The sequence below is a fragment of the Emydura macquarii genome, unplaced genomic scaffold (assembly GCF_026122565.2).
Source record: "Emydura macquarii macquarii isolate MOO-44397 ecotype Brisbane River unplaced genomic scaffold, CSIRO-AGI_Emac_v2 contig_1483, whole genome shotgun sequence".
In the NCBI taxonomy this organism is placed as follows: Eukaryota; Metazoa; Chordata; order Testudines; family Chelidae; genus Emydura; species Emydura macquarii.
The window spans coordinates 14464910-14492797 of record NW_027131620.1 but is presented as its reverse complement, the minus strand read 5'-3'; the positions used below and the strand labels follow the sequence as shown (position 1 = coordinate 14492797).

The 27888-nt window shown below is 45.1% G+C and overlaps 1 protein-coding gene across 1 annotated transcript; it reads right to left on the bottom strand.

The window, feature by feature from the left end:
• Positions 1–5604: 5604 nt before the first annotated feature.
• On the bottom strand, positions 5605–23877 carry LOC137157363 (opsin-5-like). Its single transcript, XM_067554639.1, has 5 exons — positions 23790–23877; positions 19798–19960; positions 17803–17930; positions 9433–9761; positions 5605–6183 (listed from the first exon to the last, which is right to left on the bottom strand). Exons 1-5 carry the CDS (start codon positions 23875–23877, stop codon positions 5605–5607), a joined length of 1287 nt encoding a protein of 428 aa, XP_067410740.1.
• Between the last annotated feature and the right edge of the window lie 4011 nt (positions 23878–27888).

Here is a 27888-nt window from a genome sequence, read left to right as displayed (position 1 = left end):
GTTCCAATCTATAGCCAGTATCAAATTACAGGAGAAACTTTTGGATTGTTTGTCATTTTATCAGCTGGTGAATGTTTTCATAGAATCATAGAAGATTAGGGTTGGTTTTGTCTCCTTCCTGTTTCCTGCACAGAGTATAATTCCCTCTCCCTTGGAATGTGAGACTTGCTTTCCTCTTCTATCCTATGGCCATTCTTAGCCTTAGATATTTAAGGCACCATAGGATAAACTCTGTGAACTGGGGCAGCAGAAGTATGCATCGGAATTATAGTCATGGTGAAGGCACAGTACTTGGAGTAGACCTGGCTTGTATTCCCCACTCTGCCACTGATTGACTAGTAGCCTTGGGCAAATCTCTTAACTTCTCTGTACCTCAATTTCCCTATATGTAAAATTGGGATAATACCTTTCTGTCTTGTAAGATGTTGAAATTAATTAATATTTTGTAAAGTGCTTTGTGCCCTCTGAATAGCAGATGCTGCTACAGTGTAAAGTATTAGCATTACTGAAAAGTCCACACAGTTCTAAGAAAAGATAGCAATATTCCACTGCTCAGAGAGTGTGTTCTAAGAATAGCAATATCTGTATCTGCAGAGAAGAATCCACAAGAAAGAGATAAGAATCAGATTCCAGAATATAGAAGACAAGTAATTTATCGTGTGCTGTGGAACGAATACAGAGCAACATGTTATCACAGTCGCACTGTAGATGTGAGATGGTATTTATTTGCCAATAGCTCACTAGAGAGGAAATAGTTTACCATTCCAGTTAAGTGCCTTAATGGCCTAATGCCACTTCCCTGCAGTGCTACTGAATGGATTGTGGAGCAGGGTAGCTTTGTTAATTAACTAATGATACAGAAAAATTGATGTAGAAAATCACTGTTAGGAGTAGCTCATTAAATGTGACTAGGAAGGCAGCTTGATCGATCATGGCATGAGAGAACTTGGGTTTGTTCTCACCTTTGCTATTGACTCTCTTTGTGACCTTGAGCATGTCGCTTGACCTCTCTGCTTCTTGGATGATTTTGCAGATGGGTATAACAATTCGTACCTACCTCACGGGACCATGGGGAAGGCTAAATTACCTGCTGCCTGTAAAGTAATGTGAGATCCTGTGGTGAAAGGAGTTGTGTGAGTGCAAAGGGTTATTACTCCCGCTCATTATTTCAGTGGTAGGTAAACAAAATGATGTGAGAGCATAGAGGGCTGGATTCTGAGCGGCACAGCTCCCTGAGTTGGGGCTGGTTCCGTGTTGGCTTCAAAGTATTTTAGAGCTGCTCAAAATTATTCAGGGTTCTAAGAGCCATCTGTCCATCAGGGATTACTGGAGTGCAATGCATTCTGGTCTCCCCCTCTCCCCCCCAATCATACTCCCTATGCTGGGAGGCAGTATAGGGGTAGTGTAAAAGCTGGCTAGATCTGCTCTATGCCAGCTAGAGCTTCTCCTAGCAGAGGGGAGTCCTTAGCTAAACAGATCCGGCTGCTTTCCAAACCCATTTGCACTACCAGCGTGGTGCAAAGAGGCCTTGATGCAGCTTAGACCTAGAGACTTTGCCCTTCACATGAGGGTTTCAAAGTGGAAGTGAAAACAGCTTCTTTCCATCTTTGCTTCTGCTCTGTCTATGGGCCAGTTGTCATGATGCGCTCTAATGGGCATTCAGGGTTCTTTAAATGTTTTTCTTGTTCTGCCAGGTGACTCGTGCAGCGCTGCCAACAGGATTTGGTGTTTTTCTTGAAGCTCCAGCTCCCAGATTCATGTGACTAGATAAGAATCTCACTTTTCATTTTATTTATTTATTTTATTTATTTTTCTCTGATGATTACAGAGAAAAGCTTGAAAACCCCACGGAGGGTCAGGAGCCAGAGGGAAGTATAAAGTATGCCAAATTTTATTTTAAATTCCTGATTTTTAAAATAATCTCATAGATTTCTGGAGTCTGACTCAGGATTTTTGAAGCTGGCACTGGCAATTCTGCTCATGCAAATCTTATTGGTAGATGGTGTCCCATCTGCCTCCATGTGAAACTGACTGGAGCAGCTATTACCCAGTCACTGGCTCTGAGAGTCACACTGATTTATGACAATCCTACATTTCTTAATATTAAACTGAAGTAAATACTTAGAGATCCTGGAAAATAAGAATCCTAGAAACAATGCTTTTGCATTTCTATCGCCCCTTTCATCTGAGGATCTAAAATAACTTTAGAAACCATAGTTTAGCCTCTGTGAAAACCTGATTATGGATGTCTTACAGATGAGGAAACTGAGGCACAGAGAGATTATTTGAATTACCCAAGGTGAACTGAGTGGCAAAACTGGGAATAGATTCTGTGAATGATGCCTCCCAGCCCTGAGTGCTACATTAAAGTAATAAGAGTCAGGGGAGGGAGGAGAATTTTGCCATCTTGTTTTAATTTTGTTTGTTGAGTTTAGTTAGTCTAGAAGCAGTTTCTGTATTTCATGGATTCTGCTCCAGTTTTTAATTTAGGCATCTGATCGGCTGAAGATTGGTGCAGATACTGTGAGCTGTTTTCTTAGGCCATGTCTACATTAGCACTTATGTCGGCAAAACTTTTGTCGCTCAGGTGTGTGAAAAAACACCCCCCTGAGCAACCTAAGTCTGGCTTACATAAGCGCTTGTGTGCATAGCTACCGCTGCTCATTGAGCTGATTTTATTATGTTGACAGGAGAGCTTTCTCCCATCAGCGTAACACGGCTACACGAGCGCTGTTACAGCGACCATGTTTATTTAGGGCCACCCATACTCACGCTCAGTGGAACCTTACTCTGCATGTAGACCCATTAAAATCATTATAGCCAATTATGTTCGTAAGGTATGATTCAAGGTGAATGTGGCTATCAAAATCTACTCTTAGCTGCTAAGAAACATATATTATCTCCCTCCCCCCTTCCCCTGTGGTGGAGTTTAAACCCCACACTGGTAATTAGGTCAATTAGCAGATCCACCTGAAAAGGTGTCCGGTTTTCCTTTAAAAAGACTGAGAAAGCTCAGTTAAAGAAGAGATCTAAGAGAGAGGAGGGAGTTCCTGCTCTCTGAGACTGGCCTGGTAGAAAATAAGGAAAAGGGGAAAAGTCACAGGAGCGGGGATAGGAGGGAATTAGTTCCTATGGTGTGTTTCAAAATCGGGGCATGACTCCAGGGAGCTGGTTTTCAACTGAGGAGCAGAGCATCAGGGGAGGCCTTGTGAAGGACTGAAGCACAGTGAGGGCGGAGGTGGTTTAAGTTTATATGGTTGGTTTGGGATTCTTTGGAGAACTCCGAGGGGAATCCTGCAAACCAGAGGTGGAGCCTGAGCCTTTGAGGTGGGGGGAGGAAAGGGAGTGAGGAATGCTGCTACACAGTGAGTCCAGGAAGGGGCTATGGGGGAGGCCTGCAGATGGCTGAGGTAGGAAGAAGCAGGGAGCTGAGTAGACCAACATTGCCTGCTTAATACAGGGTCCCGGGGTTGGAACCTAGAAGAGAGGGAGAGCCTGGGTTCCCCTACCAGCCACTGGAAAAGGTGATGTGAGGACCCCAGAGACAGGGTGTGGTAGAACTAATGAGTCCCAAGTTGGGCCAACGACTCCGCTTGAGGCCATGGGACTATTATTGGTGGTTGGACTTTCTGTTATCCTGAAAGGGGTGGGATGTTGTCTGGCTGGAGGGCTGAGTCACAAGATGAGCCAGACCACTGCAGGGCTGGAGCAGCTATTGGCAAGGTTGCCAGACAAAGAGAGCCTGCTGTGCCATGATCAGTCATGAGGGGGTGCTCCAGCCATGAGCTCATTCTCTTCTACACTCCCAGGCCTGTTCTTCCTTTATTGGCTTTTTGTACCTCCCAATCTGAGCATATTGTCACTGTTTTAGGGTGGGGGTTTTTTTTTCTTCTTGTATTTAGAGTGGAAATTTCCTTAGCCAGTAACTTCTTTCAAAATGCATTGGTTTCAGTGCATCCAGAATGTGCGTGAGTTGCCTGGCTGTCTGATCCATTTCCAGGGTGTATTGTTTCCTCTCACTCATTTGATTAGTGATCCTGGTAACAAGAGAGTTTCTACAGGGTCTTAGAAATGTTTTGCATATCAAACAGCATGGTAGCTAGTGTTCCATATGCTGCTCCAATTTTTCCCTCAGGCTGTTGTATTCATTTCATTTTCCCCGTTTGTTTTATGCTTTGAGCTAGGTAAGTCCAATAGCCAACTCTATAGTAAAGATATTGGGCACTGGTTTGTGTCTTCTGTCTCTTCCTCCAGCCTGGGTTCTCTCGGACATGGCATTTCTGGAGTTGTACATATTGATCTGTATTTTCTAGTTAGATAGATCCTTTTGTATATATCCAGGAAATAGTTGCCTTTTTTCTGTTGCAGAAGGATGACCTTGTTTGGGGGTTCCCTTGTTTATCTCAATTTTTTAGTAAATTGCTTTCCTTGCAGGGCACATGCAGGAGTTGTTCTGCATATATAAATGTGTAGTATTTTTGTGTATGCCCATTCTGTCAGTTTTGCCTTTAAGAGTCTGGAGTTCTGGGAACAGGAAACAACGGGAGCTGACCAGATTGAGTGTATTCGTGCATAGGCCCTCACTTCCATCTTTTTCTGCCTCATAAATTACCCTACGACAGTGTAGAGCACATAATAATGATTTGGCTTGTGAATTCAGTGGGAATTTTTTCATCCACTTCAATGGACTTTGGATCAGGCCATTTGAGAGCTTCTGTTTTCTCCTCTACCCAATCCCCTCCCCAGGAACGTATTGCCTACATTAAACCAAAAGTTAAATGGACAATTAAAGCCCAACCTGCAGCACTGCAAATCCATCTAAACGGATGTTCTGCAGTTGCAGTCTCACTGCTCACATTGTGAGGAGCAGCACACGGAATTTGTGTTAGTTGAAAGGGATCATTTTAGACCCAAATCCTTATTCTAAGGACAGGGTTTTATTTTATATCAATGGTGATGGTTTGCATTAATGTGAGAAAATTGGGTAACATGGCATAAACATAGAGTGGTGTCTCTTGAGATATAATATAATACTTAGTGCTTATATAGGGCTCTTCAGTGTCAAAGTACTTTGCAAACATTAACTACTTAATCTTCACAATCCCCCTGCGAGGTAGATGAGTGGGAAAACTGACGTGATTAAGTGACTTGATTGCAAAAGGCTACAGGAGACTGTGTCAGAGTTGGGATCAGAACTTGGGACTTCCAAGCTCCTAGCCCCGCGTGCTAGACAATGCTTCTCAAGAGAATAAAGTTCATGCTTAGCCATCAAAGCACCAGAATATGGAAAAAACAAGATAAAGGGCGCTGAGGAGCATAGTTCAGTGGAAACATCCATAATTGTAATACACAGAGAGCCAGATTTTCAGACACCAGGGTCCATTTTTGCAGGGGTAAATTATGGGCCCAAAATTGCAACAGCAAAAATGGAAGGCTGGGCAAGGCTTGTGTATGGTTTCCTGTATCACATAACCTGTAAAACGTCCTTTAGGACTCTGCAGATGTATAAATAGAGGGTTTTTTAATATGGAGCCAAAATATTCTCTGATGCCTAGGATGTTGGAGGCTTTGCCCTGCTCAGGAGCTCCAGGACTTTCTAGCTGCTCAGATAAGATCTTTCATAATGTCTGAAGGCAGAACATTTCCTGCCATGCTTGTAGTCCCCATTCCAGACTTCTTCCTTGTAACAAGCACCATGACCTGCACGGTTCTTTTCAGAGCCGGCTGGTAAGCTGGCCCCTCTGCCAGGGGATTGGGCCTGGCTGTAGGGTTGGGCTGCTGGCTGAGCTTATAGCACCTGGGATAGTTACTGAAACATTCAAAAGTGTCGGTGCAGTTCCTGCAAGCCCCAGGGGGCTCGGGGAAGGCTGTAGAGAGCCGGGCGGAGGTTCTGCCCTCTCTGGTCTGGAAAGACTGGAGTGTGACAACGCTTTGGTGGCTGCAGCAGATGACGGCACGGACGGCCTGCAGCAGTGACAGGTCTTTGGAGAGGAACTTCTGGAAGTTGGGTTTGAAGAGCAGATAGACCAGAGGGTTGTAGGTTGTCGAGGACTTGGCAAAAACGGCAGAGATTGCAAAGGCCAGAACTGGAACCTGGCTGGCATCTCCGAAGGCTGCCCACATGGCTACAATTGCATATGGGGTCCAGGCAGCCAGAAATCCAATGCACACGGCAACACTTAGCTGGAAGAGAAAAGGAAATGACTATGTTTGGAAGTGCAGTGTCCCCCAATCCTCCTGCAGTGCACATGAGAGACAGGCTGCTGTCAAAATCCTAAGGCCAAGCGCCCCTGAGCTTTGAGGGGATGGGAGGTTACACTTTGAACCTAATGCCAAACCATTCAACCATGGCCCCTAATGGCCAGAGACAGCCTTCTAGTTCAAAGCTTCCAGATCAAACTTTTCATCAGGAGCCTCTGTGTCATGTACACAGGTGCCCGCACCCATGTGCACAAAGAATAGTGATAAAGACAGCTCGTAGCTTTGCAGTGAGCATTTTCGCTGCCATCCTAACTGCAGCAATGTATCTAAGCGGGGGAAATGTGCTGGGGGTCTGTGGTATACAGACAATAGTTAGGTAGGTGTCTAGTTTGGGGGTTTTTTCCCCAATATTTCTTCCCAGTCACCAAAAGACCATCCACACTAGGAAGATCTGAGTCAAATGCTTCCCTGAGATATTTTTGTGGGATCAGCAGACCTAACTGCAGGAAAAAGAAACTGTGTGTGTGTGTGTGTGTGTGTGAGAGAGAGAGAGAGAGAGAGAGATCCCCTTTCTGCCTTCTCCTGATGTGAGGTCTTAACCCTAGTTGTACACTGGGATGGATGTCTATCAGAGCGGTATTTCTCAACACAGTCTGAGTGCCCTACTCCTTTATTTAAATAGCTGTGATCTAAAAAGCAGTGTGATGCTTGGACATGCAGGAAGGTGCAGCATATAAATGGTTAAATTGTCAGGCAGCAATGTAACCGAGGCAAAGCAAGTCAGCATGTTACAGCTCACTTACATTACACCTCCAGTTGCTTCAACCATATCATGTTGTTCTACCTCGCACAGGAAGCTTGGTAGGGAAAGGTTAAGAATCCTGAGGCTTTCCTTATCCGGATGAGATGTGAAGGCACAAAGCACTAGTTGGCTGAACATCAGAAACTCTTTGGGACAGAAACATATTATTGTATTACAGTTGCACCAAGAAGCCCTAAATGAGACCATGGCCCTAACGTGCACAGTGAGAGACGGTCCCTGTCCCAAAGGATTTATCAACTAGAGAGAGACCGCAAACAAAGAGTGGATCAAAAGGAGTATTATTTCCCTCTCACAGATGGGGAACAAAGGCACAAACAAATGAAGTTAGTGGCAGGGTTGGGATCTGAGTGCTGATCCAGTGGGTTCACCACAAGTCCATCCTTCCTCCAATACCGCACACACATTTGCTATAAATCTACATGAGAAAATCAAATTTGCCTCCCCCCCCCCCTTTTTTTTTTTTAAAAGGGCTTCAATTGTTTTTGGCAGACTTCTCCCCTACCCCTAGTAAATTATAGTATTAGCTTGTAGACTGGGGAACTATGAGTCACGAAGGCAGCATTTTTTATTATTTCCAATGTCATTTAATATGAGAACAAATCCATCTGATGGCTTTAAATAAGGAGGAGGAGGAGGGTTGTATTACTAGCAGCCCAAATATAAACACCTGGAGAATTAATCTGGCTTGGTAAATGCTTCTACTTTTCAGAAGCCTTCAAGGGTCTCCATATTTTAGGTGCAAAGAATATGGACTCATGTGGACTCCTTCAAATGCTTGGCTCAGTGCTCCAAATAAACCAGTGTTTGATTCAGTGAGCACCCTAGCATGTTTGGATATTGCCTCCAGGAAGCTGCTTCCATCTGTCACTGGTAAAGGTGGCTTTGCCATCCTGGCTCCAAATTCCTCCGTAATAAAAGGAGAATGTGTTTGCCAACAAATGAAGGCAGCTCTGGGAACAGTCAGTTATGCTGCTGTCACTAGATAGGAGAAACTCAGATTTTGAGATATAGGGGGGAAAAAAATCACATTTTCAGCCTGCACTTCTCTTTGTTTTAATGTTTTGTGCCTAGGGAATATGGGGGAAGGGAAGGAGCAGTCACAGACAAGATTATTTGTTACTGATATAATGAGAGAATATTTTTTTCAGTCATGATCCTGTGTGTTTCTTTCATGTGTCATTGTGCAGGGAAATGGCAACAGCCATCTTTTCCCTTCCTATTTTCATGTTCTCAATTATTTATTAGCCATGCTTTCCCAACCCTCCATTGTGTGTCTTGACTGCAATGTGTAGCGGGGATTTGGATGGTGGTGTATGTATTTTTTCCTTTGGAGAGCAACAGAAATGGGACATAGGTACAAAGCTTGGAGCCAGGGTGCAGATCCAAATTTCACCCAAAATTTGAGGGCATAGTATCTGGTTTTTGGTTTGGACCTCTTTCTAGGGAAGAGCAAGTGGTTTCAGAATTTTTAGTCTAGATATGCTAGGGCCAGATTTTCCAGGGACTCAGCAACTACAAGCCTAAAATGTATATGCATTTACTGCAGTTGTGCAATCGAATTGGGTAACTGCACCTGATGTCACTAATTGGCCATGTGCATGCACATTATCAATTGCAGAATCTGGCCCTCAAATCCTGGGCAGTGTTCAGGGCATCTCAGCTGATGGAGCAATTAATGGATAAAGAAAGAGTAATGAAACCTCATATTTCTGGCATCAGCTGATCCCTGCTGGGGTTAGGAAGGAATGGCACAATTCACAACACAGCTCAACTGGCCAAGGGCATGGTGGAGAGGAGGGCACTTTCCTCAAAAGCATGAGATATTGGCCACTGCCAGAGGCAGATGCTGGACTTGAAGTTCTAGTGACCTGATGCAGTAAAGCAAATCCCGTATAATGCCATAGCGTGTCTTCTTCAACCACTGAACTGGGCAGAAGTTCCAGTTGTACTAGAAGACCACAGTAAGGAGAGATGTTGAAGGCCTATAAGATCATTAAGTCCATTCCCCTGCAAGATCATCCAGCCCCATGAGAGATGTACCAGGAACTACCTTAGTAAGTGATGAACAGAGATTGGAGAAAAGATACAGACAAAGTGCATGATGTTTTAGCTTGTCTTGTCATGCTGCAAAATTCTGCTGCAAATTAGCTCAGAACCTGAATTTCTCCAGTAGTTCAGCAGGTTCAAATCAGACCCTTTTCCAGTTGCTTGTTTTTGTTTTTGTTTAAATATTTGATCATACTTAGCAATTTGTATGCAAGGCTCTCCACAAAGGTGGAGGAGTATCATTATCCCCATTTTACAGATAGGGAAACAGAGGTATAGAGAGGGGCGTTGGCCTGCCTGAAGTCACAAAGGATATCTCTGTCCCAGCAAAGCCCCCTCCGCATGCAAGCCCATTGCCTTACCTTTACAATCAGGCTGTGCACACTGTTGGCTTTGCTCTGTGGTGACATGTGCTGCTTCACGGCTCTTCGGGACACTTTCACAGTCCAAAGGATCAGCGAGTAGGAGATGAGGATCAGAAGGCAGGGGAAGAGGTAACAGAAGATGAAGAGGGCCACGATATAGATCATTGCCTCCCTGGTGGAAGCTTTCCACTTAAGGCAGCAGGCTGTCCCATAGGGCTCTGGTCCGTAACTGCCCCAGTTGGCTAGAGGAGCTATGGCAAAGACAAGTGCGTATGCCCAGACACACACTAACAGGACACCGGCGTGTGTGGGAGAAAACTTATTGCCTACAAAAGAGAGAAATGAAAGCTGTTGGCAGGTTTCCAAAGAAAAAGACTGACCTCCATCAGTTCTGAGGGGATGGCTTTCAGAGAAGGGCCAGAATCTGGAGCCATTTATCTGAGCCAACCCCAAATGTAGGGCATTGAGATGAAATTGGACCCACATATGAACCAACTCCCCCCCTGCTCCCGGTTCTGATTTTGCAGAGCATAAATAAGAAAGGCAGCTCAGCATTATTGTCCCCCCATTTTAAAGATAGTGAAGCTGAGGCACAGACAGGCTAACTGACCTGCCCAAGGTCACAGACCAGAGGCAGAGCTAAGAACAGAACATGTCTCCTGGTCCCCAGTTCTGGGCTTGTCTGCTGATGCATGCTGCTTTCCCTGCAGGTAAAAAATGCTCTTTTGGACTGACAAAATACTTTACAAACCCAACCACCCTTAGCAGTGATTTCTCACCCTCCACTACTCTTCTCAGTACGGCTCAGGCAGTACTGTTACTTGAATAACTAATGTCCTTGGTTTTCATTTTCAGAGGACTTGTGTGAGGAAAATGTTGGCAACTCCATCAAGAGTTTAGACAAAGCTTTATATTTTGGATCCTGAAATGTATGTGGCTCAGGACTGTATTTTCAAAAGGCTTCTGGAAATGCACTATTTGATGCACAGTAAATAATCTGCACTTATGTGCATGAAACTTTACATATTTACGTACAAGCACGTCTGCATCTGGAAATACTTCTAGAAGCTCTTTGAACATGTGTCCTAATGTCAATGCTGATGGAAAGCTCCAGTCCCAAGGGGTATACCCTCCTGTTAGTATGTGTCAGTCACTTCCATTTGTTTTGATATTAGTCACTGTATGGATGCATCAGCAGCAGATTGTCTCCTACCTTCCAAAGTAATACTCTAGCAATGCTGACTGTACCAAGGAAACACTGCCTTTTGGATATCTGCCATGCACAATGATCAGAATGGGAATCAAATAGTCATGTGCACTGAAGGCTGATTTTATGTGTGTGTAGCTGCAACAGACTGGATTGGGTTTTTTCATACATTACTGTATTGTAGGACAATATTTTAATATTTAATTTGAGTCTTATTCTCAGCCAGCTGGTGCCCTAGCTATCAGAGTCAGTTGTTAGAGGCAGACACCAAAAATATTGAGCTGTGGAATCAGTATTGCTTAGACCTGCATTTTCAGTAAGATGCATGTGTAATTACACACCTAAACTGGCACAAAGTTACCATGAACATGCATGCAGTCGTGGTAACTGCATACACAAATGCACCAGTCTGTGTCTCTGGGCTCTTAGAACATGAGATCTATGGTCGCTCTAGTCTGTCCTAGTAAGGAGTGCCAAAGTTTTGGCCCAGTTGTTGAGAAAGCCCTGTTTCCTGCTTCCACAAACCCAACTTTGGAGGTTGACCGTTTCCTAGTCCCTGAGGAATGGAGCTGTGAAGGGAAGTCACTGTCACAGGAAGAGGCGCTCTCAGAAGTATCTCAGGACAATCCCTGTAAGGCCTTGAAGCTTAGCTCTGAGACCTTGAATTTGATGCAGTGTTCCATGGATCTAGGGTAGTAACTAGAGCACCAGGAGTTGGGGAAGGTGAAGTGTTCCTGGTGACGGGTGTTGCTGAGGAGATGGCTGCTGTGTTCTGGAGTTACTGAAGCTTTGCTGATGTTGGAGTGCTCAGATTGTGATTCAATGAGCAGCAAGAGCCCATCCTGGAGGGTAGGATGCCTCGATCTCTGTGGCCAGGCTCTTTGATAAGATGAGGTGCAGTTTTCTGGCTAGTCACAAATGAAAGAGAACAATGTGTGTGGTCATAGTGAGGTGTGCGCTCATCAGCAGCGAGGAGTCCAGAAGGGCTGATGTAACCATCTTCAGCAGACCCCTAGGATGCAGGGCAAGGTGATGATGGTAGTAGGTCTCCGAAGTGTTTCTGTCTTGCTTGGTTTCTTCTTCAGCCAGGCAGAGGGAGATGGGGCTATTTGCAATAATATAAAGATGTCCTCTGCATTGTTGGCATTTGAGGCCATGGCATTTCATAATTTCCCTTAATGTCTCAATAAAGTTGGAGAAGGAGGATGGAGCTTTGTGGGACTTCACATGTCTTCTTTCTGAATTTGGAGGAGCATTTCCCTATCACCCTTCTCTCTGAGCATCCTGGAAGGCAGGGCAAGAGGTAATCTGGAGCAGTCCTATCAACTTCTGGTACAAATCAGGTGTCTTTCTAGAAATGTAGGCTTCAACTCCTCATGGTTTGCAGGCACATTGTCCTATATCCAATGGGTCAAAGTCATCCCTGGTGTCACTCCATATGGGATAGAACTACAAGCTGTCAAGCAGTTGGTTGCTGGGAAATGAATCTTTTCCACTTCACTGTAGTTACTTTCAGTGAGATGAGATGATGATGGTCACAGGGAGCTCTGCCAATGTAGCAAACCCACTGGACAAGTAACCTGAGCTGCCTGCCACTCACCACTTTGACCTGTGTCGAGCCAGGAGGATGCCTCTACGAACACTGCACAGCATGGCACTGCTGAGCTGAAGCAATCAGCCTTGGCTTACCAGAGAAATGCTGGAATGGATAACAACAATCTGCATTCAGCTGAGGACCTCTGAGAACTTAACAAATGCTAACTAATGAAGCCTCACCAGGCTGTTGGGCAGAGCAGTACAAAAATACTCCTATCCCCGTCTGACAGGGAAAACCAGGCCCCGAAGGAGATGGAATGACTTGCTTCCTGACTGATTGTAATAGCTAGAAAGCCCTGCCTTCCTCTTCCATTTGGGGGCCCATGGAATTCATGGTGGGGTGATCCATGTAACCAGGTGAAATTGAGGTAAAACCTGTTTAGCCTGAATAACAGAGAAATACCCAAGAGTGAGATCTATTTAACTGACAGTTAGTCCCACATGCCAGACACAGGGAGCATCAGCATTTGGTTCATTAAAATTGGACCAAGCACTTCTACCTTTTAATCCCTTTTCCCCATTCCTTGTCTTCTAGGACTTGTCTACAGCGGGGAAGGAGGTGGAGTTTACTATGCACTAATTTGCGTCTAAGTTCATTGCAATGACCGGCGTACCCACAACACAAACCCTGCAAGAATAGTAGCTCTGCAGTTAGAGCATACTCTATGCTACACTTTGAAAGCGTAATAAGTTTGCTGCATATTAAGTGTGTACGCTCGTTAGAGCAGGAACTGTGCTCCCTAATCATCTGTATAGTGCCCATTCTATATATATCTATATGTATGAAGTGTGTTACCTACAACGTAAAGGCTAGTAATCAGGGCCAAAGCACTGAAGAATATGCTGTGGGGCAGCCCTGCGAGTTCTGTCCTGCCCTGGTTCTTTTTCAGCTCTAGTTTCTATGATTCCCTAAAATTCTGGAGGTGAAATGCTAAGTAAAAATAAGATGCAGATTCCCTAAACATTGCTGAAAATAAGGGTTTGAGGGAGGTGGCTCGGGGGATTTGCATCTGGCAATGGAGGAAGATCAGAGCTTTATTTAAACTTAAATCAACAGCATTATCACTTTATTTCAGAAAAGGTAGTTGATGAAGCACAAGTTGTGTTTTTTCTCTAAATTCCCTCCCTCCTCCCTGAAATCCTAAACTCTCTGATCTTCCAAGGTCTTAATTTAAAGAGCTAAATCTTCAGACATATGTCTGAAGAACTTTTCTTTGAAACTAAGCAATTAAAAATATGCTGAGATTAGTCATTTCCTAGTGGAAAATGCACAAGTGCATTACAGGAAGATAAGCTTGAGAAGCCACGCAACCAAGTGCAGTAATAATCTAGACAGCCCCAACAGAAATTGCAGAGGGAAAAGATGCTGGTACATGGCTGCCTTTTAATGGCCAAATTTTATCTTTTTTTTCCAGCTTTTGTGATCATTTCTGTAGCTATAAAAAGTGATCCCATAAGCTTAACTGAGGTGACTTCCTGCCAATGGTATCTCTATGAATTGGACTGTTAGCCTCTTGGGACAATCTGCTTTTCAGGTGGCCACCAGTCCTGCATCTGCACAAGTTTGCATACAAATCAATGTGTCCCTGCAGACAGGGCAGTTCAGTGTGCGGGTGCCGGTTCAGTTGTGGCAAAGCAGGGGTTGGCGTTGTGCAGAAGAGAGGCACCACAAGTTTGACAGATGTATTAATGAGAATCCTCTGAAAGTTTGCCTCTGACTTTCACTAGTGACAATGACATTTCTCTAGTGTCCTTCATTTCTTTCAAAGTACTTTACATGCAAACAATTAATTATTGCAAATCCCCAACTGGTCGGTCACTATTTATTATCTCCGTTACACAGCTGGCAGAAGCACAAACAATCAAATTACTTCTGCCAGCATAACACGGGGAGTCATTGGTGGAAATGGGACTAGAACGCAGGAGTCCTTATTTGTTACCAAGAGGAACTCCAAATTAGTCACTTAACTGTATCTTGATTCCTACAAAGGCACATTGCACATTCTGCCAAGCGTACAGCACCTCAAAGGGCTCTATCCTGCTTATTGAGTCAGTGGCAGAACTCCCATTGACTTCAGTGGCATAAGATCAGGCCCTAATTACCCAGCATCAAGTGGCTTTCAGATGCTGCTTTAGGCTGGCCTAGTTTTCCTTTTCCAGGCACACTGTGTCAGAAATACGTTGCTGTGCATTAGTTAAAGTGTGTATAAATCACCAGTCTACCAAACTCAGCCACAAGATGGATGCCAGTGCAACGAGTGACAGAAATCCAACTACGTAGGTCCTTCTCACTCAGTATCCATCCTGGGCTGCTGCAGAAGGAATTTATTGGAGAATATATCTTGGAGAATTTGTCTGCAAATCAAGTTAATGTAGTTGGTTTCTATTTGTCTGTAATCCAAATTCTGTTAAGATATATGTTGGCTGGCAGGTTCATCTGTCTAAATGAGAAAACAAGTAATTCCTGCAGGGCAATATAAAAACATCTAGGGTACATTTACAGATAGGAGTCTGGACCTCAGCTCTTTTGTGGGTGCAATCTGTACCCCAGTTTTTGTACCCAGACAATGAACTGCAGGTGCACATCTAAGCACGTTTCTAACTACCTGATTCACACCCAAATCTGGGTGCAGTTGCAAGCACTCAGATTAGCAATTTCAACTAAAGTCCAGGCAAAAATATTGCAAGAGACAATTGTACTACTAAAGGGAGTTGCCTCATTGCAAACTTGGCTGCATAATGTTAATTCTTTCCAGGAGTTTTTTATCCTCTATCAGCAAGACATATTTAAAGGTCAGCACTAAACTTGCCACAGTCATGCCTGCTCTCCACACCATCATGGTACGGCCATAAAGAAATATTGCATTTTCTTGCCCTATCCTGGTTAGATAAATAGGAACAGTTAAGAGCTGGATTTTTCCTACCATGCCCCATTTACATGCACAAGTCTGGCATATGCTCACTGCTGTGTGCATATGTATAAAGATTTAGGCTCTGGTTTGCACCACTCAGATTATGCTTCATGATGCAATGTACTGACAATACTACCTTTGGGTAATGTTCCTACTGGGATGAAGCCTACACAGGTTGTCTTACATTGTGAAACTCATCCCTCCCTGCCCAAAGGCTGAATGGAATTCAGCCCAACTTGCAGCCTCTGTGCAGCCACTGACTCGGGAAGTTCCTGGCCACTGTGTTTGTGTAGTTGTGGATCCAGTGGCTCATCTTCCAGTCTTCCTCAGCTGCCCACTGCACTGGCCTATCTGGAGCAGGCAGGGAGCCCCTCTCCATAGTACACAGAGGATTTAAAGGCTCTCATAGGCAGCTGGTCTTCCTGAGGCCCCCATACGTGACCCCACTGTGGGCTGTAAGTGGTGTGGAGGCTGGATGTTTCCCACAATGACTACATCTGCCACCCAGCCCTAACGTGGGGTGGGAATTTTCCCAGGCTTCCCACTCATGTGATTATGACAACAGCTCCAATCCGTGTGTCCTGGCCCCTGCTGTGGAAGCTGCTTCCTTGGGCAGTAGCTAAAGCACACCACTTTGCCAGAAAAGACTCAAGTCATTTCTGCAGCATTCAGCTCATAGCTCTGGCTGGAGGTAGGAGTAGTGCTGGTTCCTGTAGCATGAGCCTTTCCCTCTGGAAAATAGCCTTCTAACAATCAGCTGCAACTGACTAACTAATTCTGCCTGCAGCCTCCCCACAAAACTCGATCCCTTCCAAAACTTCCTAGCCCCTATCACACCCCTACCTTCTAACATGTTTTGAGGCCTGATTCTGCCCCCCTGACTCACATTGGCTAGGATCTGACAAAGCATGTGCTCCCACTGATTTCTGAGAGACTCCTTATAGTCAGGCACTGCTCCATGTGAGTAAGGCAATGAACGGGGCTCTCACCAAATGCATATGCCCTGAAGATCAATTGGCCTGAGCCATTTCAGACTGAGGTCCTCTTGTTGAGGATGTTCTGTTCCCCACTCCCTCTCTTTTAAGTGGAGGGGGAGTCCACCTGGATCACATCTGTTGATCTAATGCTATCCTGCCACAGCTGTGGGGAGAGGTACTCTTCAAAGCAGGGAAACCCCAAGAAAGCTATCCCCCATGTTTCAGAGAGACCTCTTGTCTCTTGTATTCCTATGAATTCACTGCCTCAGTGGGAAGGAAGGCCCAGATGTTCAGAATTACAAGTGCACATCGGTACATGTTGTCCACCTACCTGGAGTCCACAGCTAATAATTGTTTTCCAAAATGGCAATAAGCATTTACATGTCCAATCACAATAACTGTGTGCACTGACTGGGTGTACAAATGCATGCAAACTTTTGCATGTACAGTCCTAAAAATCTGGGCCTGGAATACATTTTTGTTTTGCTAAGTATGCAGTGTAATCTGTCATAAGGATCACTTTCAACAAAGCCTGCCTTGCTTGTAAACAAGTGGGGGGCCAAGGATTTTCTTTTTATTTCTGTCTTGCACAACACCAGCCACATGGCTGACATTCAACTAAAAGATGATGATTATATCTGAATAATCCTTAGACCCAGAGCCATAAAATAAGGAACTTCTCAAATCAGACATGCAGCATTTCCACTGTGCAAGGACGGAATCAGCCAGGCAAAATGTGTTAACGCTAACGCAGGAGCTCACACACACATAGAGTAAACCATCTTTGGGTACATTTTCACAGATGGCGGCAAATTTGCCGCCGTCAGATCGATCTATCTGAATCGATTGAGCGGTCAGTGAAGACCTGCTCAATCGATCCGGAAGTTGATGCGTTAAAACCACCCCTTCAAGTGGCACAGTGCAGTGAAAATGCTGTGTAGAAGAGGAGTTACGAAGTTGACGGGAGTTACGCAAGCTACTCTGTCTAGCTTGCATAACTCCCATCAACTGCCGCCGAATTTGAAGGTAAGCGTAGACCAGGCCTTTATCTGCATCCCAGCATTCAGCCGGGTGTGAAATTGCCTAGCCCTGAGACCATCTATGAAATCCTTTCTAGTCTGATCCTTACAACCAAAAGCCACACAGAGCTGTATGGGCAAGGGACGACAAACACATTGGCATACCTAGGAAATGGCTTTCGGAATGTAACTGCTGAGCCGTGGATTCCAATGATCTCTGGAAGCAGTGATCACACAAATGACACCCCACTGTGTGTACAATTAGTACGTGGCAAGGATATTGGAGCTCTAACACATCAGCCTATTTAATGAGGGGCTGTGAAATAATAAATTTAACTTGCTCCCACCCCCACTTTCAAGGAGCTGCTGCTTTGATCGTATGGCACCAAACAGTAAATGGGACGGTGATGAATTTACATGGGCAAATTAAAAGAAGAAAACAAGTGGCTGTGGTATTATTGTTTGTGTTAATTAGTGTAATTTAAAACATTTGACTGCGTTCCCTAATGGAGAGCTTTGCATGGGGATGTTGCCAAGAGATTTGTGACTAACCTAAGTTGTGAAAGACTGGGGCAGATGGAGTGGGGTCCCTGGAGGCAATAGCAAGGAGTGCAGAAGTGGAGCGAGAAATGTGGGTAGCACATCCCAACACCTACCACATGCCGGATAACAGACCTTCAGGCAGCAAACCGTGCTTAGCGCTGTCAGGCTGGTAAGGCTGCAGAGGCCAAAGAACATGCCGGAGAATGCATAGAATGTGCACATCGCATGGTTAAACAGCCATCTGGAAGGGAAAAATTACCAGGTAAAATCGAAGCCTTCACATTTATGACAAGTGCTGAGTTTCCCTGTCTTGTGATTCTGTTGAGAGGGAACTTATCTGAGTTGCTCTGCGGAGTTCATGAAGTCACATGGATATTTCCCAGCCAACATTTCAAACCAGATGCCCAATTACAGAAATTCAGCACCATACCAGCTCATGGTTCGACACAGAAAGCAAAACTAGCGGGTTAGAGGCAGTCCCTGGGTTGGGAGGCCATTCCTGTGCATGCAATGGAATGGAAGTAATAATTTAGCACTTACATAGCACTTTTCATCCACCGATCTCAAAGATTTTTTACAAAGGAAGGTTAATATCAATAGTGCCATTTTACAGATGGGGAAACTGAGTCACAGAGCAGTGACATGACTCGCCCCAGATCACACAGCAGATCAGCAGTAGAGCTGGGAATAAATCTCAGGTCTCCTGACTCACAGTCCTGTGTCCGCACCACTGGTCCACACCACCTCCCTCAGAACAAAGAGGTGACAAGTCAGTTTTGGAAGGACATTGCACCTGGCTAAAAGGTTTTGTCTTAGCAAAGCTGAGTTTAAATATGTCGCAGCACATGCTTCTGCGTACTGTACAATCCCCCTGCTAGGGGGTGGAGCCAGAGTTGAGGTCTGCTTGGGCCTAATTTTAAAGCCTGACCTAGACCTGAACCTGATTGACTACAGCCAATCTGAACCCAACTGGAGAGTGTTGGGTCAGTTCTGAAAACGATTCCACCCGAATCCCACACTTTGCCTGAACCTGTGTCAGCACTGCCACCTTGTCCTTGAGGCTTGGCCAGGGCCTGGTGGGGGCTTCCTGCGCTCTGTGCCCTAGGGCCATGATCTGTCCCTGGCTGTGGCGTCGGAGTGGCAGCTGCATGTCCTGCTGGTGCTACACAGTGGTGGGAATGCCGTGGAGAGAGAGCTGCTGTGACTCGTCAACACCCTCACTCTGCGGCATGCACAGAGCACGGCAAGGTGGGGACAGTCCGCAGGAGTGGGGCACGCAGCCGCCGGGCCTGCCCCATGGCCGCGTGGAGGCGATAAGAGAGAACCCAGCCCAAGGCTGACATGTGTAGTCAGACGTGGTTGTCATGCCTGACCCAAACCTGACACGTGTAGTGGGATCCTGTGGCATGGCAAGGGCAGGGCACCTCCAGCTCACGAGTCACATGTGGTTTCTTTGAAACAATTCTGTGACTCTCCCCACTGCTCCATCTGGATACGCCTCCCCAATGCCAAGTCGATTCAAAGGGACTCCAACCTGCAGCACCAGGCATCGGCTGGATTCGTGGCGGAGCTCGCTTTCCTTTTTACAGCACTGAACAAGTGCTGAGCTGTGGGGAGGGGAGGGGCAACCCACCAAAACCCTGTATGGCAAAGCAGAGGAGGATGAAGAAGGAGAACAGCATGAGCCAGTGCAGGGGACTAATGTGAGCAACTGCCTCTGAGAGAAGCGTATGTGGTGGCCAGAGTAGGACCAGCAGCCACTAGCCTACGTCCTGGGGGCTGATGCAGAGGGGATTGGAGTGGATGATCGATGGCTCTACCTGCTGAGGTGGCTCATATCTGATTATATTTGGCTCACTCCCTTAATGATCCCTATTCCCAGTGCAGGGTCTGAATTTCTATTATGGAAGAGCTGGGACCACACTCTGCTCCGCCTTACACTGGTGTAACACCCTTGGCTTCAATGGGATTATTCCAAATTTACACCAGTGTGATTGAGCTCAGGCTTTGACCTCCTCGTCTTCATTCCTTCTCCAGGTCAAGGCACGATTTGCAAACTGAGACCCAGCGAAATCCCCGTTAAATGCAATGCCATGTAAATGAGCTACCTGTGTACAAAGAAGGATGGCGTGGCCAAAGGGAAGAGGGTCACCGTCATGCCCAGGTCACTGATAGCCAGGTTCACAATGAAGAATTCGGCAGGCTTCAGCATGGATCTCTTCCTATAGGCCACCAGCAAGAGCAGGGAATTTCCAAAGAGAGAGACTATGCCTGAGAAAAGGGAGAGAGAAAGTTCCACTATAGGGTCCCCATTCTCAATAGCAGCAGCTCAGTGAATGACACAAGGATAGGAAGTGCATTATGCAGGTATATCTTGCTGGTCACCTGCCATCAAACACTGATGGTTTGTGTTTATTTGGCCACCATGTATGGTCATTTCCTGGTATATGATCTGCTTTGTCCCTTCTGACCTTGGAGTCTATGAGACTTTCTGTTGCTGGCAAAAAGAGTGTCTTCAGACGGCACAGTGAATAATAACCATTAGACACCCAAGGGCATCAGGCTACCTGAGCACTTCTAGAGTGACTTTAAAAAGGAATGTAATTGTTAGAGATGCTTGAGAAGCAATTGGGGTGGGGTAGGAAGGAGGAGGCAGAATATCAGTGAGACTCTGCACCCAGAATCTGAGGCAGAGCTGAATTCCTGTGGCTCAAGACAGGGTGACTCCAACCAGGGTGACTCCAGCTGGACTTTGTGTGAGCTTTGTGATTTTTTGTTATGATGGTGATGCCAAGAAGTTGGGCCTGTTCCTTTTTTAATTTCTTCCTGGCAATCTCCGTAGTGTGAATCTGTGCTGTACAACACTGTGTTTACAAGAAAAAGGACATGATGAAGATTAGCATAAATCCAGCCTAATCAACAGGAAAAAGTCATTTGTTTTCCTTAATGTATTTAAAACAATGGTGGTGAATAAATTTTCATATCCAGGTTTTTCTTAATCTATTAACTAATACTAGTATCATTTAAAAGAATTTTCTGTGTATCCACAAAGTGGAACCTAGTACTCAATGGGCAGGCTATGTGGGACTGGAATTAACTCCTAATGGATTAGCTTGTAAATGAAATATTATGGTTACAATTACATGCCAAAGCTGTATAATGGCTAATACACACATTATCCTCAATAAGTAGGACTCCTAGAGAGAAGACTTGCTCCCAAACGCATAGCTTTTGAATGTTTTTTATGAGTCACTTAAGGAAAAAGAGTTTGCAAATGCATATACTTATTTCCAGCACTGCTAGGGAACTCTTCCATAATGCTATTTTAACTCCTTCCTTTATCTCTTCATTAGCTATATTCTACTAGCTTTATTACCTTCTAGGATCTTTATTAGCTGCATGCAAGAGCTGCTGACTTCCTCAGTCTTACCACCTCCAACCAGCTCAGAATGGCATGAAGCAGGCTGTTTTTTGACTTGTCTGCCACTTCTGTGTGTATGTGTGTGTTTGTTTATACATGTGTGTGTTTCTGAGTGCTCTGGTGTGCACATGTGTAGGTGTGTGTGTGTGGTCATTTGTGTAATTGTTTGTGTTTCTGTGCACTCCTGGGTGCAGTAGTATGTGTACCTATGTATTGTATGTGTACTCTTGTGTGTGCATTTCTGTGCATTGCTCATCTTACAGAGGTTGATACATGGGACACAGAGTGGACCAAAGGCCCTAATTAATGTATGAACTCAAGCTGTTTAAAATGATGTGGGATCTATTTCTGCAGTGTAATTACAGATATGATTTTCTATGACCTTGCTTTTGCAATTGATTCCTGGTTTCTGAAGTGAATTATCTCCAACAGTTGAAGTGGAAGATCACCACATTTGGGTGGAAAGGAGGAAAATTAGGATGTGAAATGCAGCATCCTAGGCAATGGGTGTGGGCAGGCTGGTCCTTTTCTCCCCTGCTTTGGGATCCTCCCCTGTGGCTTGGAATCAGCTGCTGAAGCGTTGCCAACCTCAAGCATTCCAAAGTCATGAGTCAGGCCCCTAAAAATCATGAGGTTTAAAGAGCCCAAATAAGCTGGGTTGTTTTTCTTTGCCTTATGGCTCTTGAGCCTTCGGTGGCACTTGGGTCACATTTTCAAGCTTTTCCTTCACCAGAGCCAGAAACTCTGTTGAAAGTGGAGAGTTTCATGTCATCACTTGACTGCATACGCCAGGGCTCTGTGAGAAACACCAGATGTCACAAGGCACATGAGGAAATCTCGAGAGCTGGCAGCTGCGGTTGGGAACCGTTCAGCTTTATAATAAAGTGCCAGCAACAGACACAACTCACAATGATGACAGCACAAGGACTTGACCAGCCTGGCTCTAAGCTGTGGGAGGGGGTACAGAGGAATGGCACAAAACAGGCTCATTAGTCAGGGGACAAAATTCTGACCTAGGAAGTGGTATTTGAGACGTAGTGTTTGGGTGATCCATGTCTAGGTCTGGAGCCCAAGCCTGATCGGATGCCCTGGGTGATCCCTTTATGTTACAAACTATTTTTTTCCAGAGGCATCCAAGTCATTAATTCCTTCTCTCCCGGACAACAGAGTTCATTTGTTCAGTGCACCATTAAGCATCTCCTAGCAATAGACAGAAGAGACATTGATTAATTTTCCTTGCTACCTATTTAAACCTGCAATGCACAAATCATTGAGAAGCTAGCTGTGTGGGACTGTGGGTCAAATCCTGCTTTCAGTTGATAACTCTACATAGATGCAGTGGAGTTACTCCAGTTTTATGCCAGTGTAACTGAGAACAGGATCTGGCCCTGTGAATGCTGGGTTTCCCCAGCACTGTTTGCAGATAATCCTTAATTTTCTTTCAGGATATATTCACCTCTCTCCACATCACTGTGTGTGTCATGGGGTTCCTCTCACAGCTCACACTCATTACCAGAGCTGGGTGAAGAAAGCTAATTCCTTTCCCAGAGGATTTTGGTATTTTGAAATTTGGTTCTATTCCAGTGAGGAACTAAATAAAAAATTCCAACATTCTCTGCAAAAGCAAATGGAGCCCCAGCCTCAGGGTGGTCTGCCTGGGGAGCTGCCCTGTACTCACAGACCCTGCAATCCCTGAGGTTCTCATCCCCAAGGCAGTCTGCAGGGGAGGCCTGCCCCAGAGCCATGGACCCTGGAAATTCAGGCTCACTGGCAGTGCACCAGGTAAACTGCCCAGCAGCCAGGAGGGCAAGATGGCAGGAAACCAGGCAGGTTTCTGACAGAATCCCTGCTTGAATTCCACTGGCTCTTTGGGCAAATCGAACCATCTCCAAAGAACATTTTGATTTTGCCGAATTGACAAATTCTGTCAAAACACTGTTTTATCGAAATTTTTCTGACCAGCTCTTCTCCTCACACCCTCATTGCTATTTTTACAGATGAAACTGCTTGTCTTATTCATGCAGCCAGCCCCATGAGAATCAGTGGCATTGCTCACTTTAGCCAGGCTTAGACCTTATCTAAGCATGTCTTTACACTTCAGCTTTGCTTACTGGCTTTCAGATGTCACCAGGGCTCCCTGCTGATGGTGAAGGACAGTTCAGAGGTGTACACGCTCCTTGAGATTAATGCCTTTTGTGTGCTTGAAGCTAATAACAATGCTAAGTATTTGAGGCCTGCTCCTGCTCCTAGTGGCTGACTGCAGTAGGAGTTGAATCAGGATCTTGTATATCACTCTTCAAGTTCAAAGCATTTTAAAACATTAATAAATTCTCACAACCCTCTGTGCGGGAGATATGTGCTATTAGCTCCGTTTTGCATTGTGGAGAAACTGAATCACAGAGCATTGACATGGCTTGCCCAAGAACCAGAGGCAATCGGTGCCAGGAATAGAACCCGGGAAAGTCCTGGGCTCATGTCACACTTGTCTGTGATGGAGGAGAGTGTGGTGGGGTGATCTCAGAGGAATTCAAAGGACATGGAACACTTTTCTAGAAGTAATAATCTATTAGTGGAAGTGAATGCAAGGTGCCTGAATCTCCCTGTGACAGACTTGGGCCTGGGCCATCCTTGATGGAGTTGGGTGTGAGATCACATGCATAACAAACAGTCTTTCCTTACCAAAGAGCAAATAGAGTGTGCCGAAAATCAGGTCTTCTCTCTCTGATAAGGTGGACATGAATACTGAAGAATCGGAGGCATTTCCCATCTACAAAACAGAATGGAAATGTAAGGGGAGCTGAATTTTGGTTAATTAAGGAATGTTCAGCTTTCCTTCTTCCCAAGGGAGTATGGCTGTTGGAAAGACACGTTTGTGTCCTCAGGCTGTGGACAGACTAACGTCAGCTGTTGGAACTGCATGCACACTGCATGGGAGCCAGGAATAAAGGGAGCGATGCAATTCATACAGACTGTGGTGCTCAGCTAACTGGCCGTGCCTGGGCTGATAATAGGATGAGGCTGGACTGGGTAGCTGTTGATCATCTCACTCAGAGCATGGTATAGTTAATTACAGATTACACTGACTGGCTGCACGTTAATACTTTTTAAAAGCAACTGACTTGGATATTTCACATGAGAAAAAGGCCACTCGCTGATTCAGTTGCCATTGTCCTCTCTAGGGGTGAAACTTGGCCCCATTCAAGTCAATGGCAGTTTTGCCCTATTTTACTGAAGGGGTTTAATATCAAGCACCTTTCTCATCTGTCAGTGGGATCCCCTAGGGTCTGACCTCCATTTGTTGCATGTGTTAACCTCATGCAGACTGCAATGAGCAATACATGCTCATACAAAAGGTGACCAGTTGAAACTAAAACTAAAGGGCTAGGTTTGAAGGCAAGCCCAAGGCAGCTTCCAAATATGCATGCCCACTTCTTTGCATGTACAAAATCCTCATTTCTACAGATCTGCCTGCTCAATGCACACCGATAGCCATTGGCACATGCAAAACAACCCCAGAATCACTTTTGTTAGGCCAATCGGTTGTGCATACAGAAGTGGGTGTGCTGAAAACATGGCCATGAGTGGCTGGTTCTGACTTTCTGCCCACAGAAGCAAGTGGTTAGTTATGGTAATACATAAAATACAAATCAGTGCCTTTCGGATGGATAGATTTATCTGCCACCGGTGGGGAAATATACCACCTAAATCCTGGGAAAGAGCAAACTGCCATGTTTCCTTTGGCACTTCCTGCTTCTCATTCTCCCTTCCCTGTTTATTTCCTGAAATTCCATAAAATGAGGAGTTATAATCTTGGGAGCTTGTTGTGTAGTTTTAAATACCATTTTAGAGCTGTTCATCCTTCTGAGATCAACTGAGAAGCCAGACCTGAAGAGGAACTCTGTGTAAGCTCAAAAGCTTGTCTCTTGCACCAGCACCTCACCCACCTTGTCTCTATAAACTGAGAAATTGGTAATTTACTATATAAGACTTTTTCATTGAGAATGTCAAGCTCAAGGTTCTATTTATTGTGTCTGATCACTAAAGGGCAAAGCTTCAGCTGCCCTATTTGTGAATGCAACAACCACCTGCAAAATGGCTGGAGTAGAATTCCAAGAAGCATATTTGTGCCCACATAAATGTAATTGTGCATCTACAGATAGGTGCAAATGCAAATATTAGCTCTTGTGGGCACGGAGCTGGTAATTAGTTACCCACATATCAATTCTTATGAATTGCTGGTGCAAAATTGCAGATTCAAACTTTTGTGGGTGCAAATTTTGAGCCCCTACTTTTTGCTGGCACAAATCGTATCTGCAAAAGTGAGGCCAGCCAGCTGGAAATGTATCCTCCAGATGCTATTGCACTTAACAACAAAGGTTTGCTCTCATGTCCTTGTCCAAAATTGTCCTGCCCTCCCTGCTGTATACATTGTGATATACTGGCCTATAAGTAGCTGCATTTCACTGGAGCTGTTTCTATAAAATGTGGGGTCTTTTGGAATGAAGGCCCCTATGGAAATGTAGTATTGTGACCTCCTGGTCACAGTCACCCTCTCCTACCTCTTACTCCACCTCATACTGATTGCTGTCTCGCAGGAGACTTAGGAGATATCAGGATGATCAGTGCCAGCTGCAATGTGGTGGTGTTGGTGGTGTGGACAACGCTAGAGACTGGACTGTGACCACACATGCCACTGAACAACATTCAGTTAGTTCTCTGAAATCATGCACTCAATGTGCAGCGGCAGACAAAACAGCTAACAGAATGTTAGGAACCATTAGGAAAGGGATAGATGATAAAACAAAAGATATCATATTGCCACTATATAAATCCATGGTATGCCCACACCTTGAATACTGCATGCAGTTCTGATTGCCCCATCTCCAAAAAAGAACAGAGAAGGGCAAGAGAAATGATCAGGGGAATGGAACTAGGGATGTAAAAGTGTAAACATTTAAACGGTAATCAGCTGTTTAAACGTTTTAAACATCTGATTACCGTTTAAACTGGGGGGAAGGGGAGCAGCAGCAGCTGGGCTCAGCTCCACTCCAACGAGAGCAGCTGGGCAGCTCTTGCTGGCAGGGAGGCTTGAAGCCCAGGGCAGGGAGTGGGTTGCCGCAGCTGGGCAGCTCTGACTTGGCAGTGAGGAGCCGAGCCCAGCATAGCTCTCCTCCCAAGTGTTTAACCATTTAAACGGATTTTTAATTAAACTAATTTTTACATCCCTAGATGGAACTGCATCCCTATGAAGAGAGATTAAAAAGACTGGGACTTTTCATCTTAGAAAAGAGATGACTAACGGGATATGACAGAAGTCTATAAAACCATGACTGGTGTGGAGAAAGTGAATAAGGAAGTGTTATTTCCTTCTTCACATAACACAAGAACCAGGGGTCACCCAATTAAATTAACAGACAGCAGGTTTAAAACAAACAAAAGGAAGTTCCACTTTGCACAACGCACAGTCAACCTGTGGAACTTGTTGCCAGGGGATGTTGTTAAGGCCAAAAGTCTAACAGGGTTAAAAAAAGAATTGAATCAGTTCATGGAGGATAGACCCATCAGTGGCTATTAGACTAAATGATCAGGGATGCTGTGGGTGTCCCTGAGCCTCTAACTGCCAGACTCTGGGAGTGGACAACAGAGGATGGACCCCGTGATAATTGCCCTGTTCTGTTCATTCTCTCTGATGCATCTGGCACTGGCTGCTGCTGGAAGACAGGATACTGAGATGGATGGACCGTTGGTCTGACTCAGTGTGGCTGTTCTTACGTTCTAATCAGGCAGGAACCACTTTCTGTCACTAGTAACCTGAGCTGGATTCAAATGGACTCCTCTGCTTTGAAAGGCTCCCCAGCCCATTGCCAAGGCCCAGTATCATCCAGTTTCCTTCTTTTAAACTTTCCTGTTCCTGAGCCTCCTGGTTTCAGACAGGATCCTAGCAGAAATACAGTTTTCAGGGTATCTAGCCCAGACAAACCCCAGGTGCACTGTGAAACATGCAAGAAAGCTTGTTCCTGGGAGATTTCCAGTGCAAAGACATTCAGGACTATTAGATGTTCCTCTGATCTGAATCACCAAACCTTTTTCAGATTCACCTGCAGTTAGTCTGCACTAGCCAGTTCTGTCAGAGATGGAGGAACCACCCTTGGGGTTAGTATTAGGGAGGACCTTGTTGAAGACCAGCTGCTGATCTGAGCTAAGATCCCCTGGGTAAATGTTATTTGCTAAATACTGATAACTGTGCTCAGCCCTGTGCAAGGCAAAACCAAAGACAGACCCTGCCCTAAGGAATTCACACTCTAAGCATAAAAGAAGGGGTTAAATCCTGCTTCATTTAAGTCAAAGAAGTCAAGATTTCATTCAAGAGGCTCAGGAAGACCCAGAGAAAAAGGTAGGTTTAAGCCTTGATCCAAACACCACTGAAACCTTTCCACTGACTCCACTGGGCTTTGTATCAGGCCCTTATACACTGGTGTACCTGTGAGCAGTTGTTCTACCATGGGGTTTAGGGTTTGTTTTTATTAGGCTGATGACGTTTTAAAGTTTGTTAGCCTCATGGAAGATATGGGTCTGTAGAAGCTTCCCCCAAACAATCAGGCTTAAACCATTTTTGTCCTCGGGCTTCACCCACGCACTCCTGACAACAAAACAATCAACTTTGTATTCAATTAAAGGGTGTATCCTGGATTGAAAGGCAAAACCATCTGAAGTACTGAAGGCAATTTTATAATGTGGTCTGTGTTTGTCTCAGTGAGCATTGCATAAAACTTCTTTT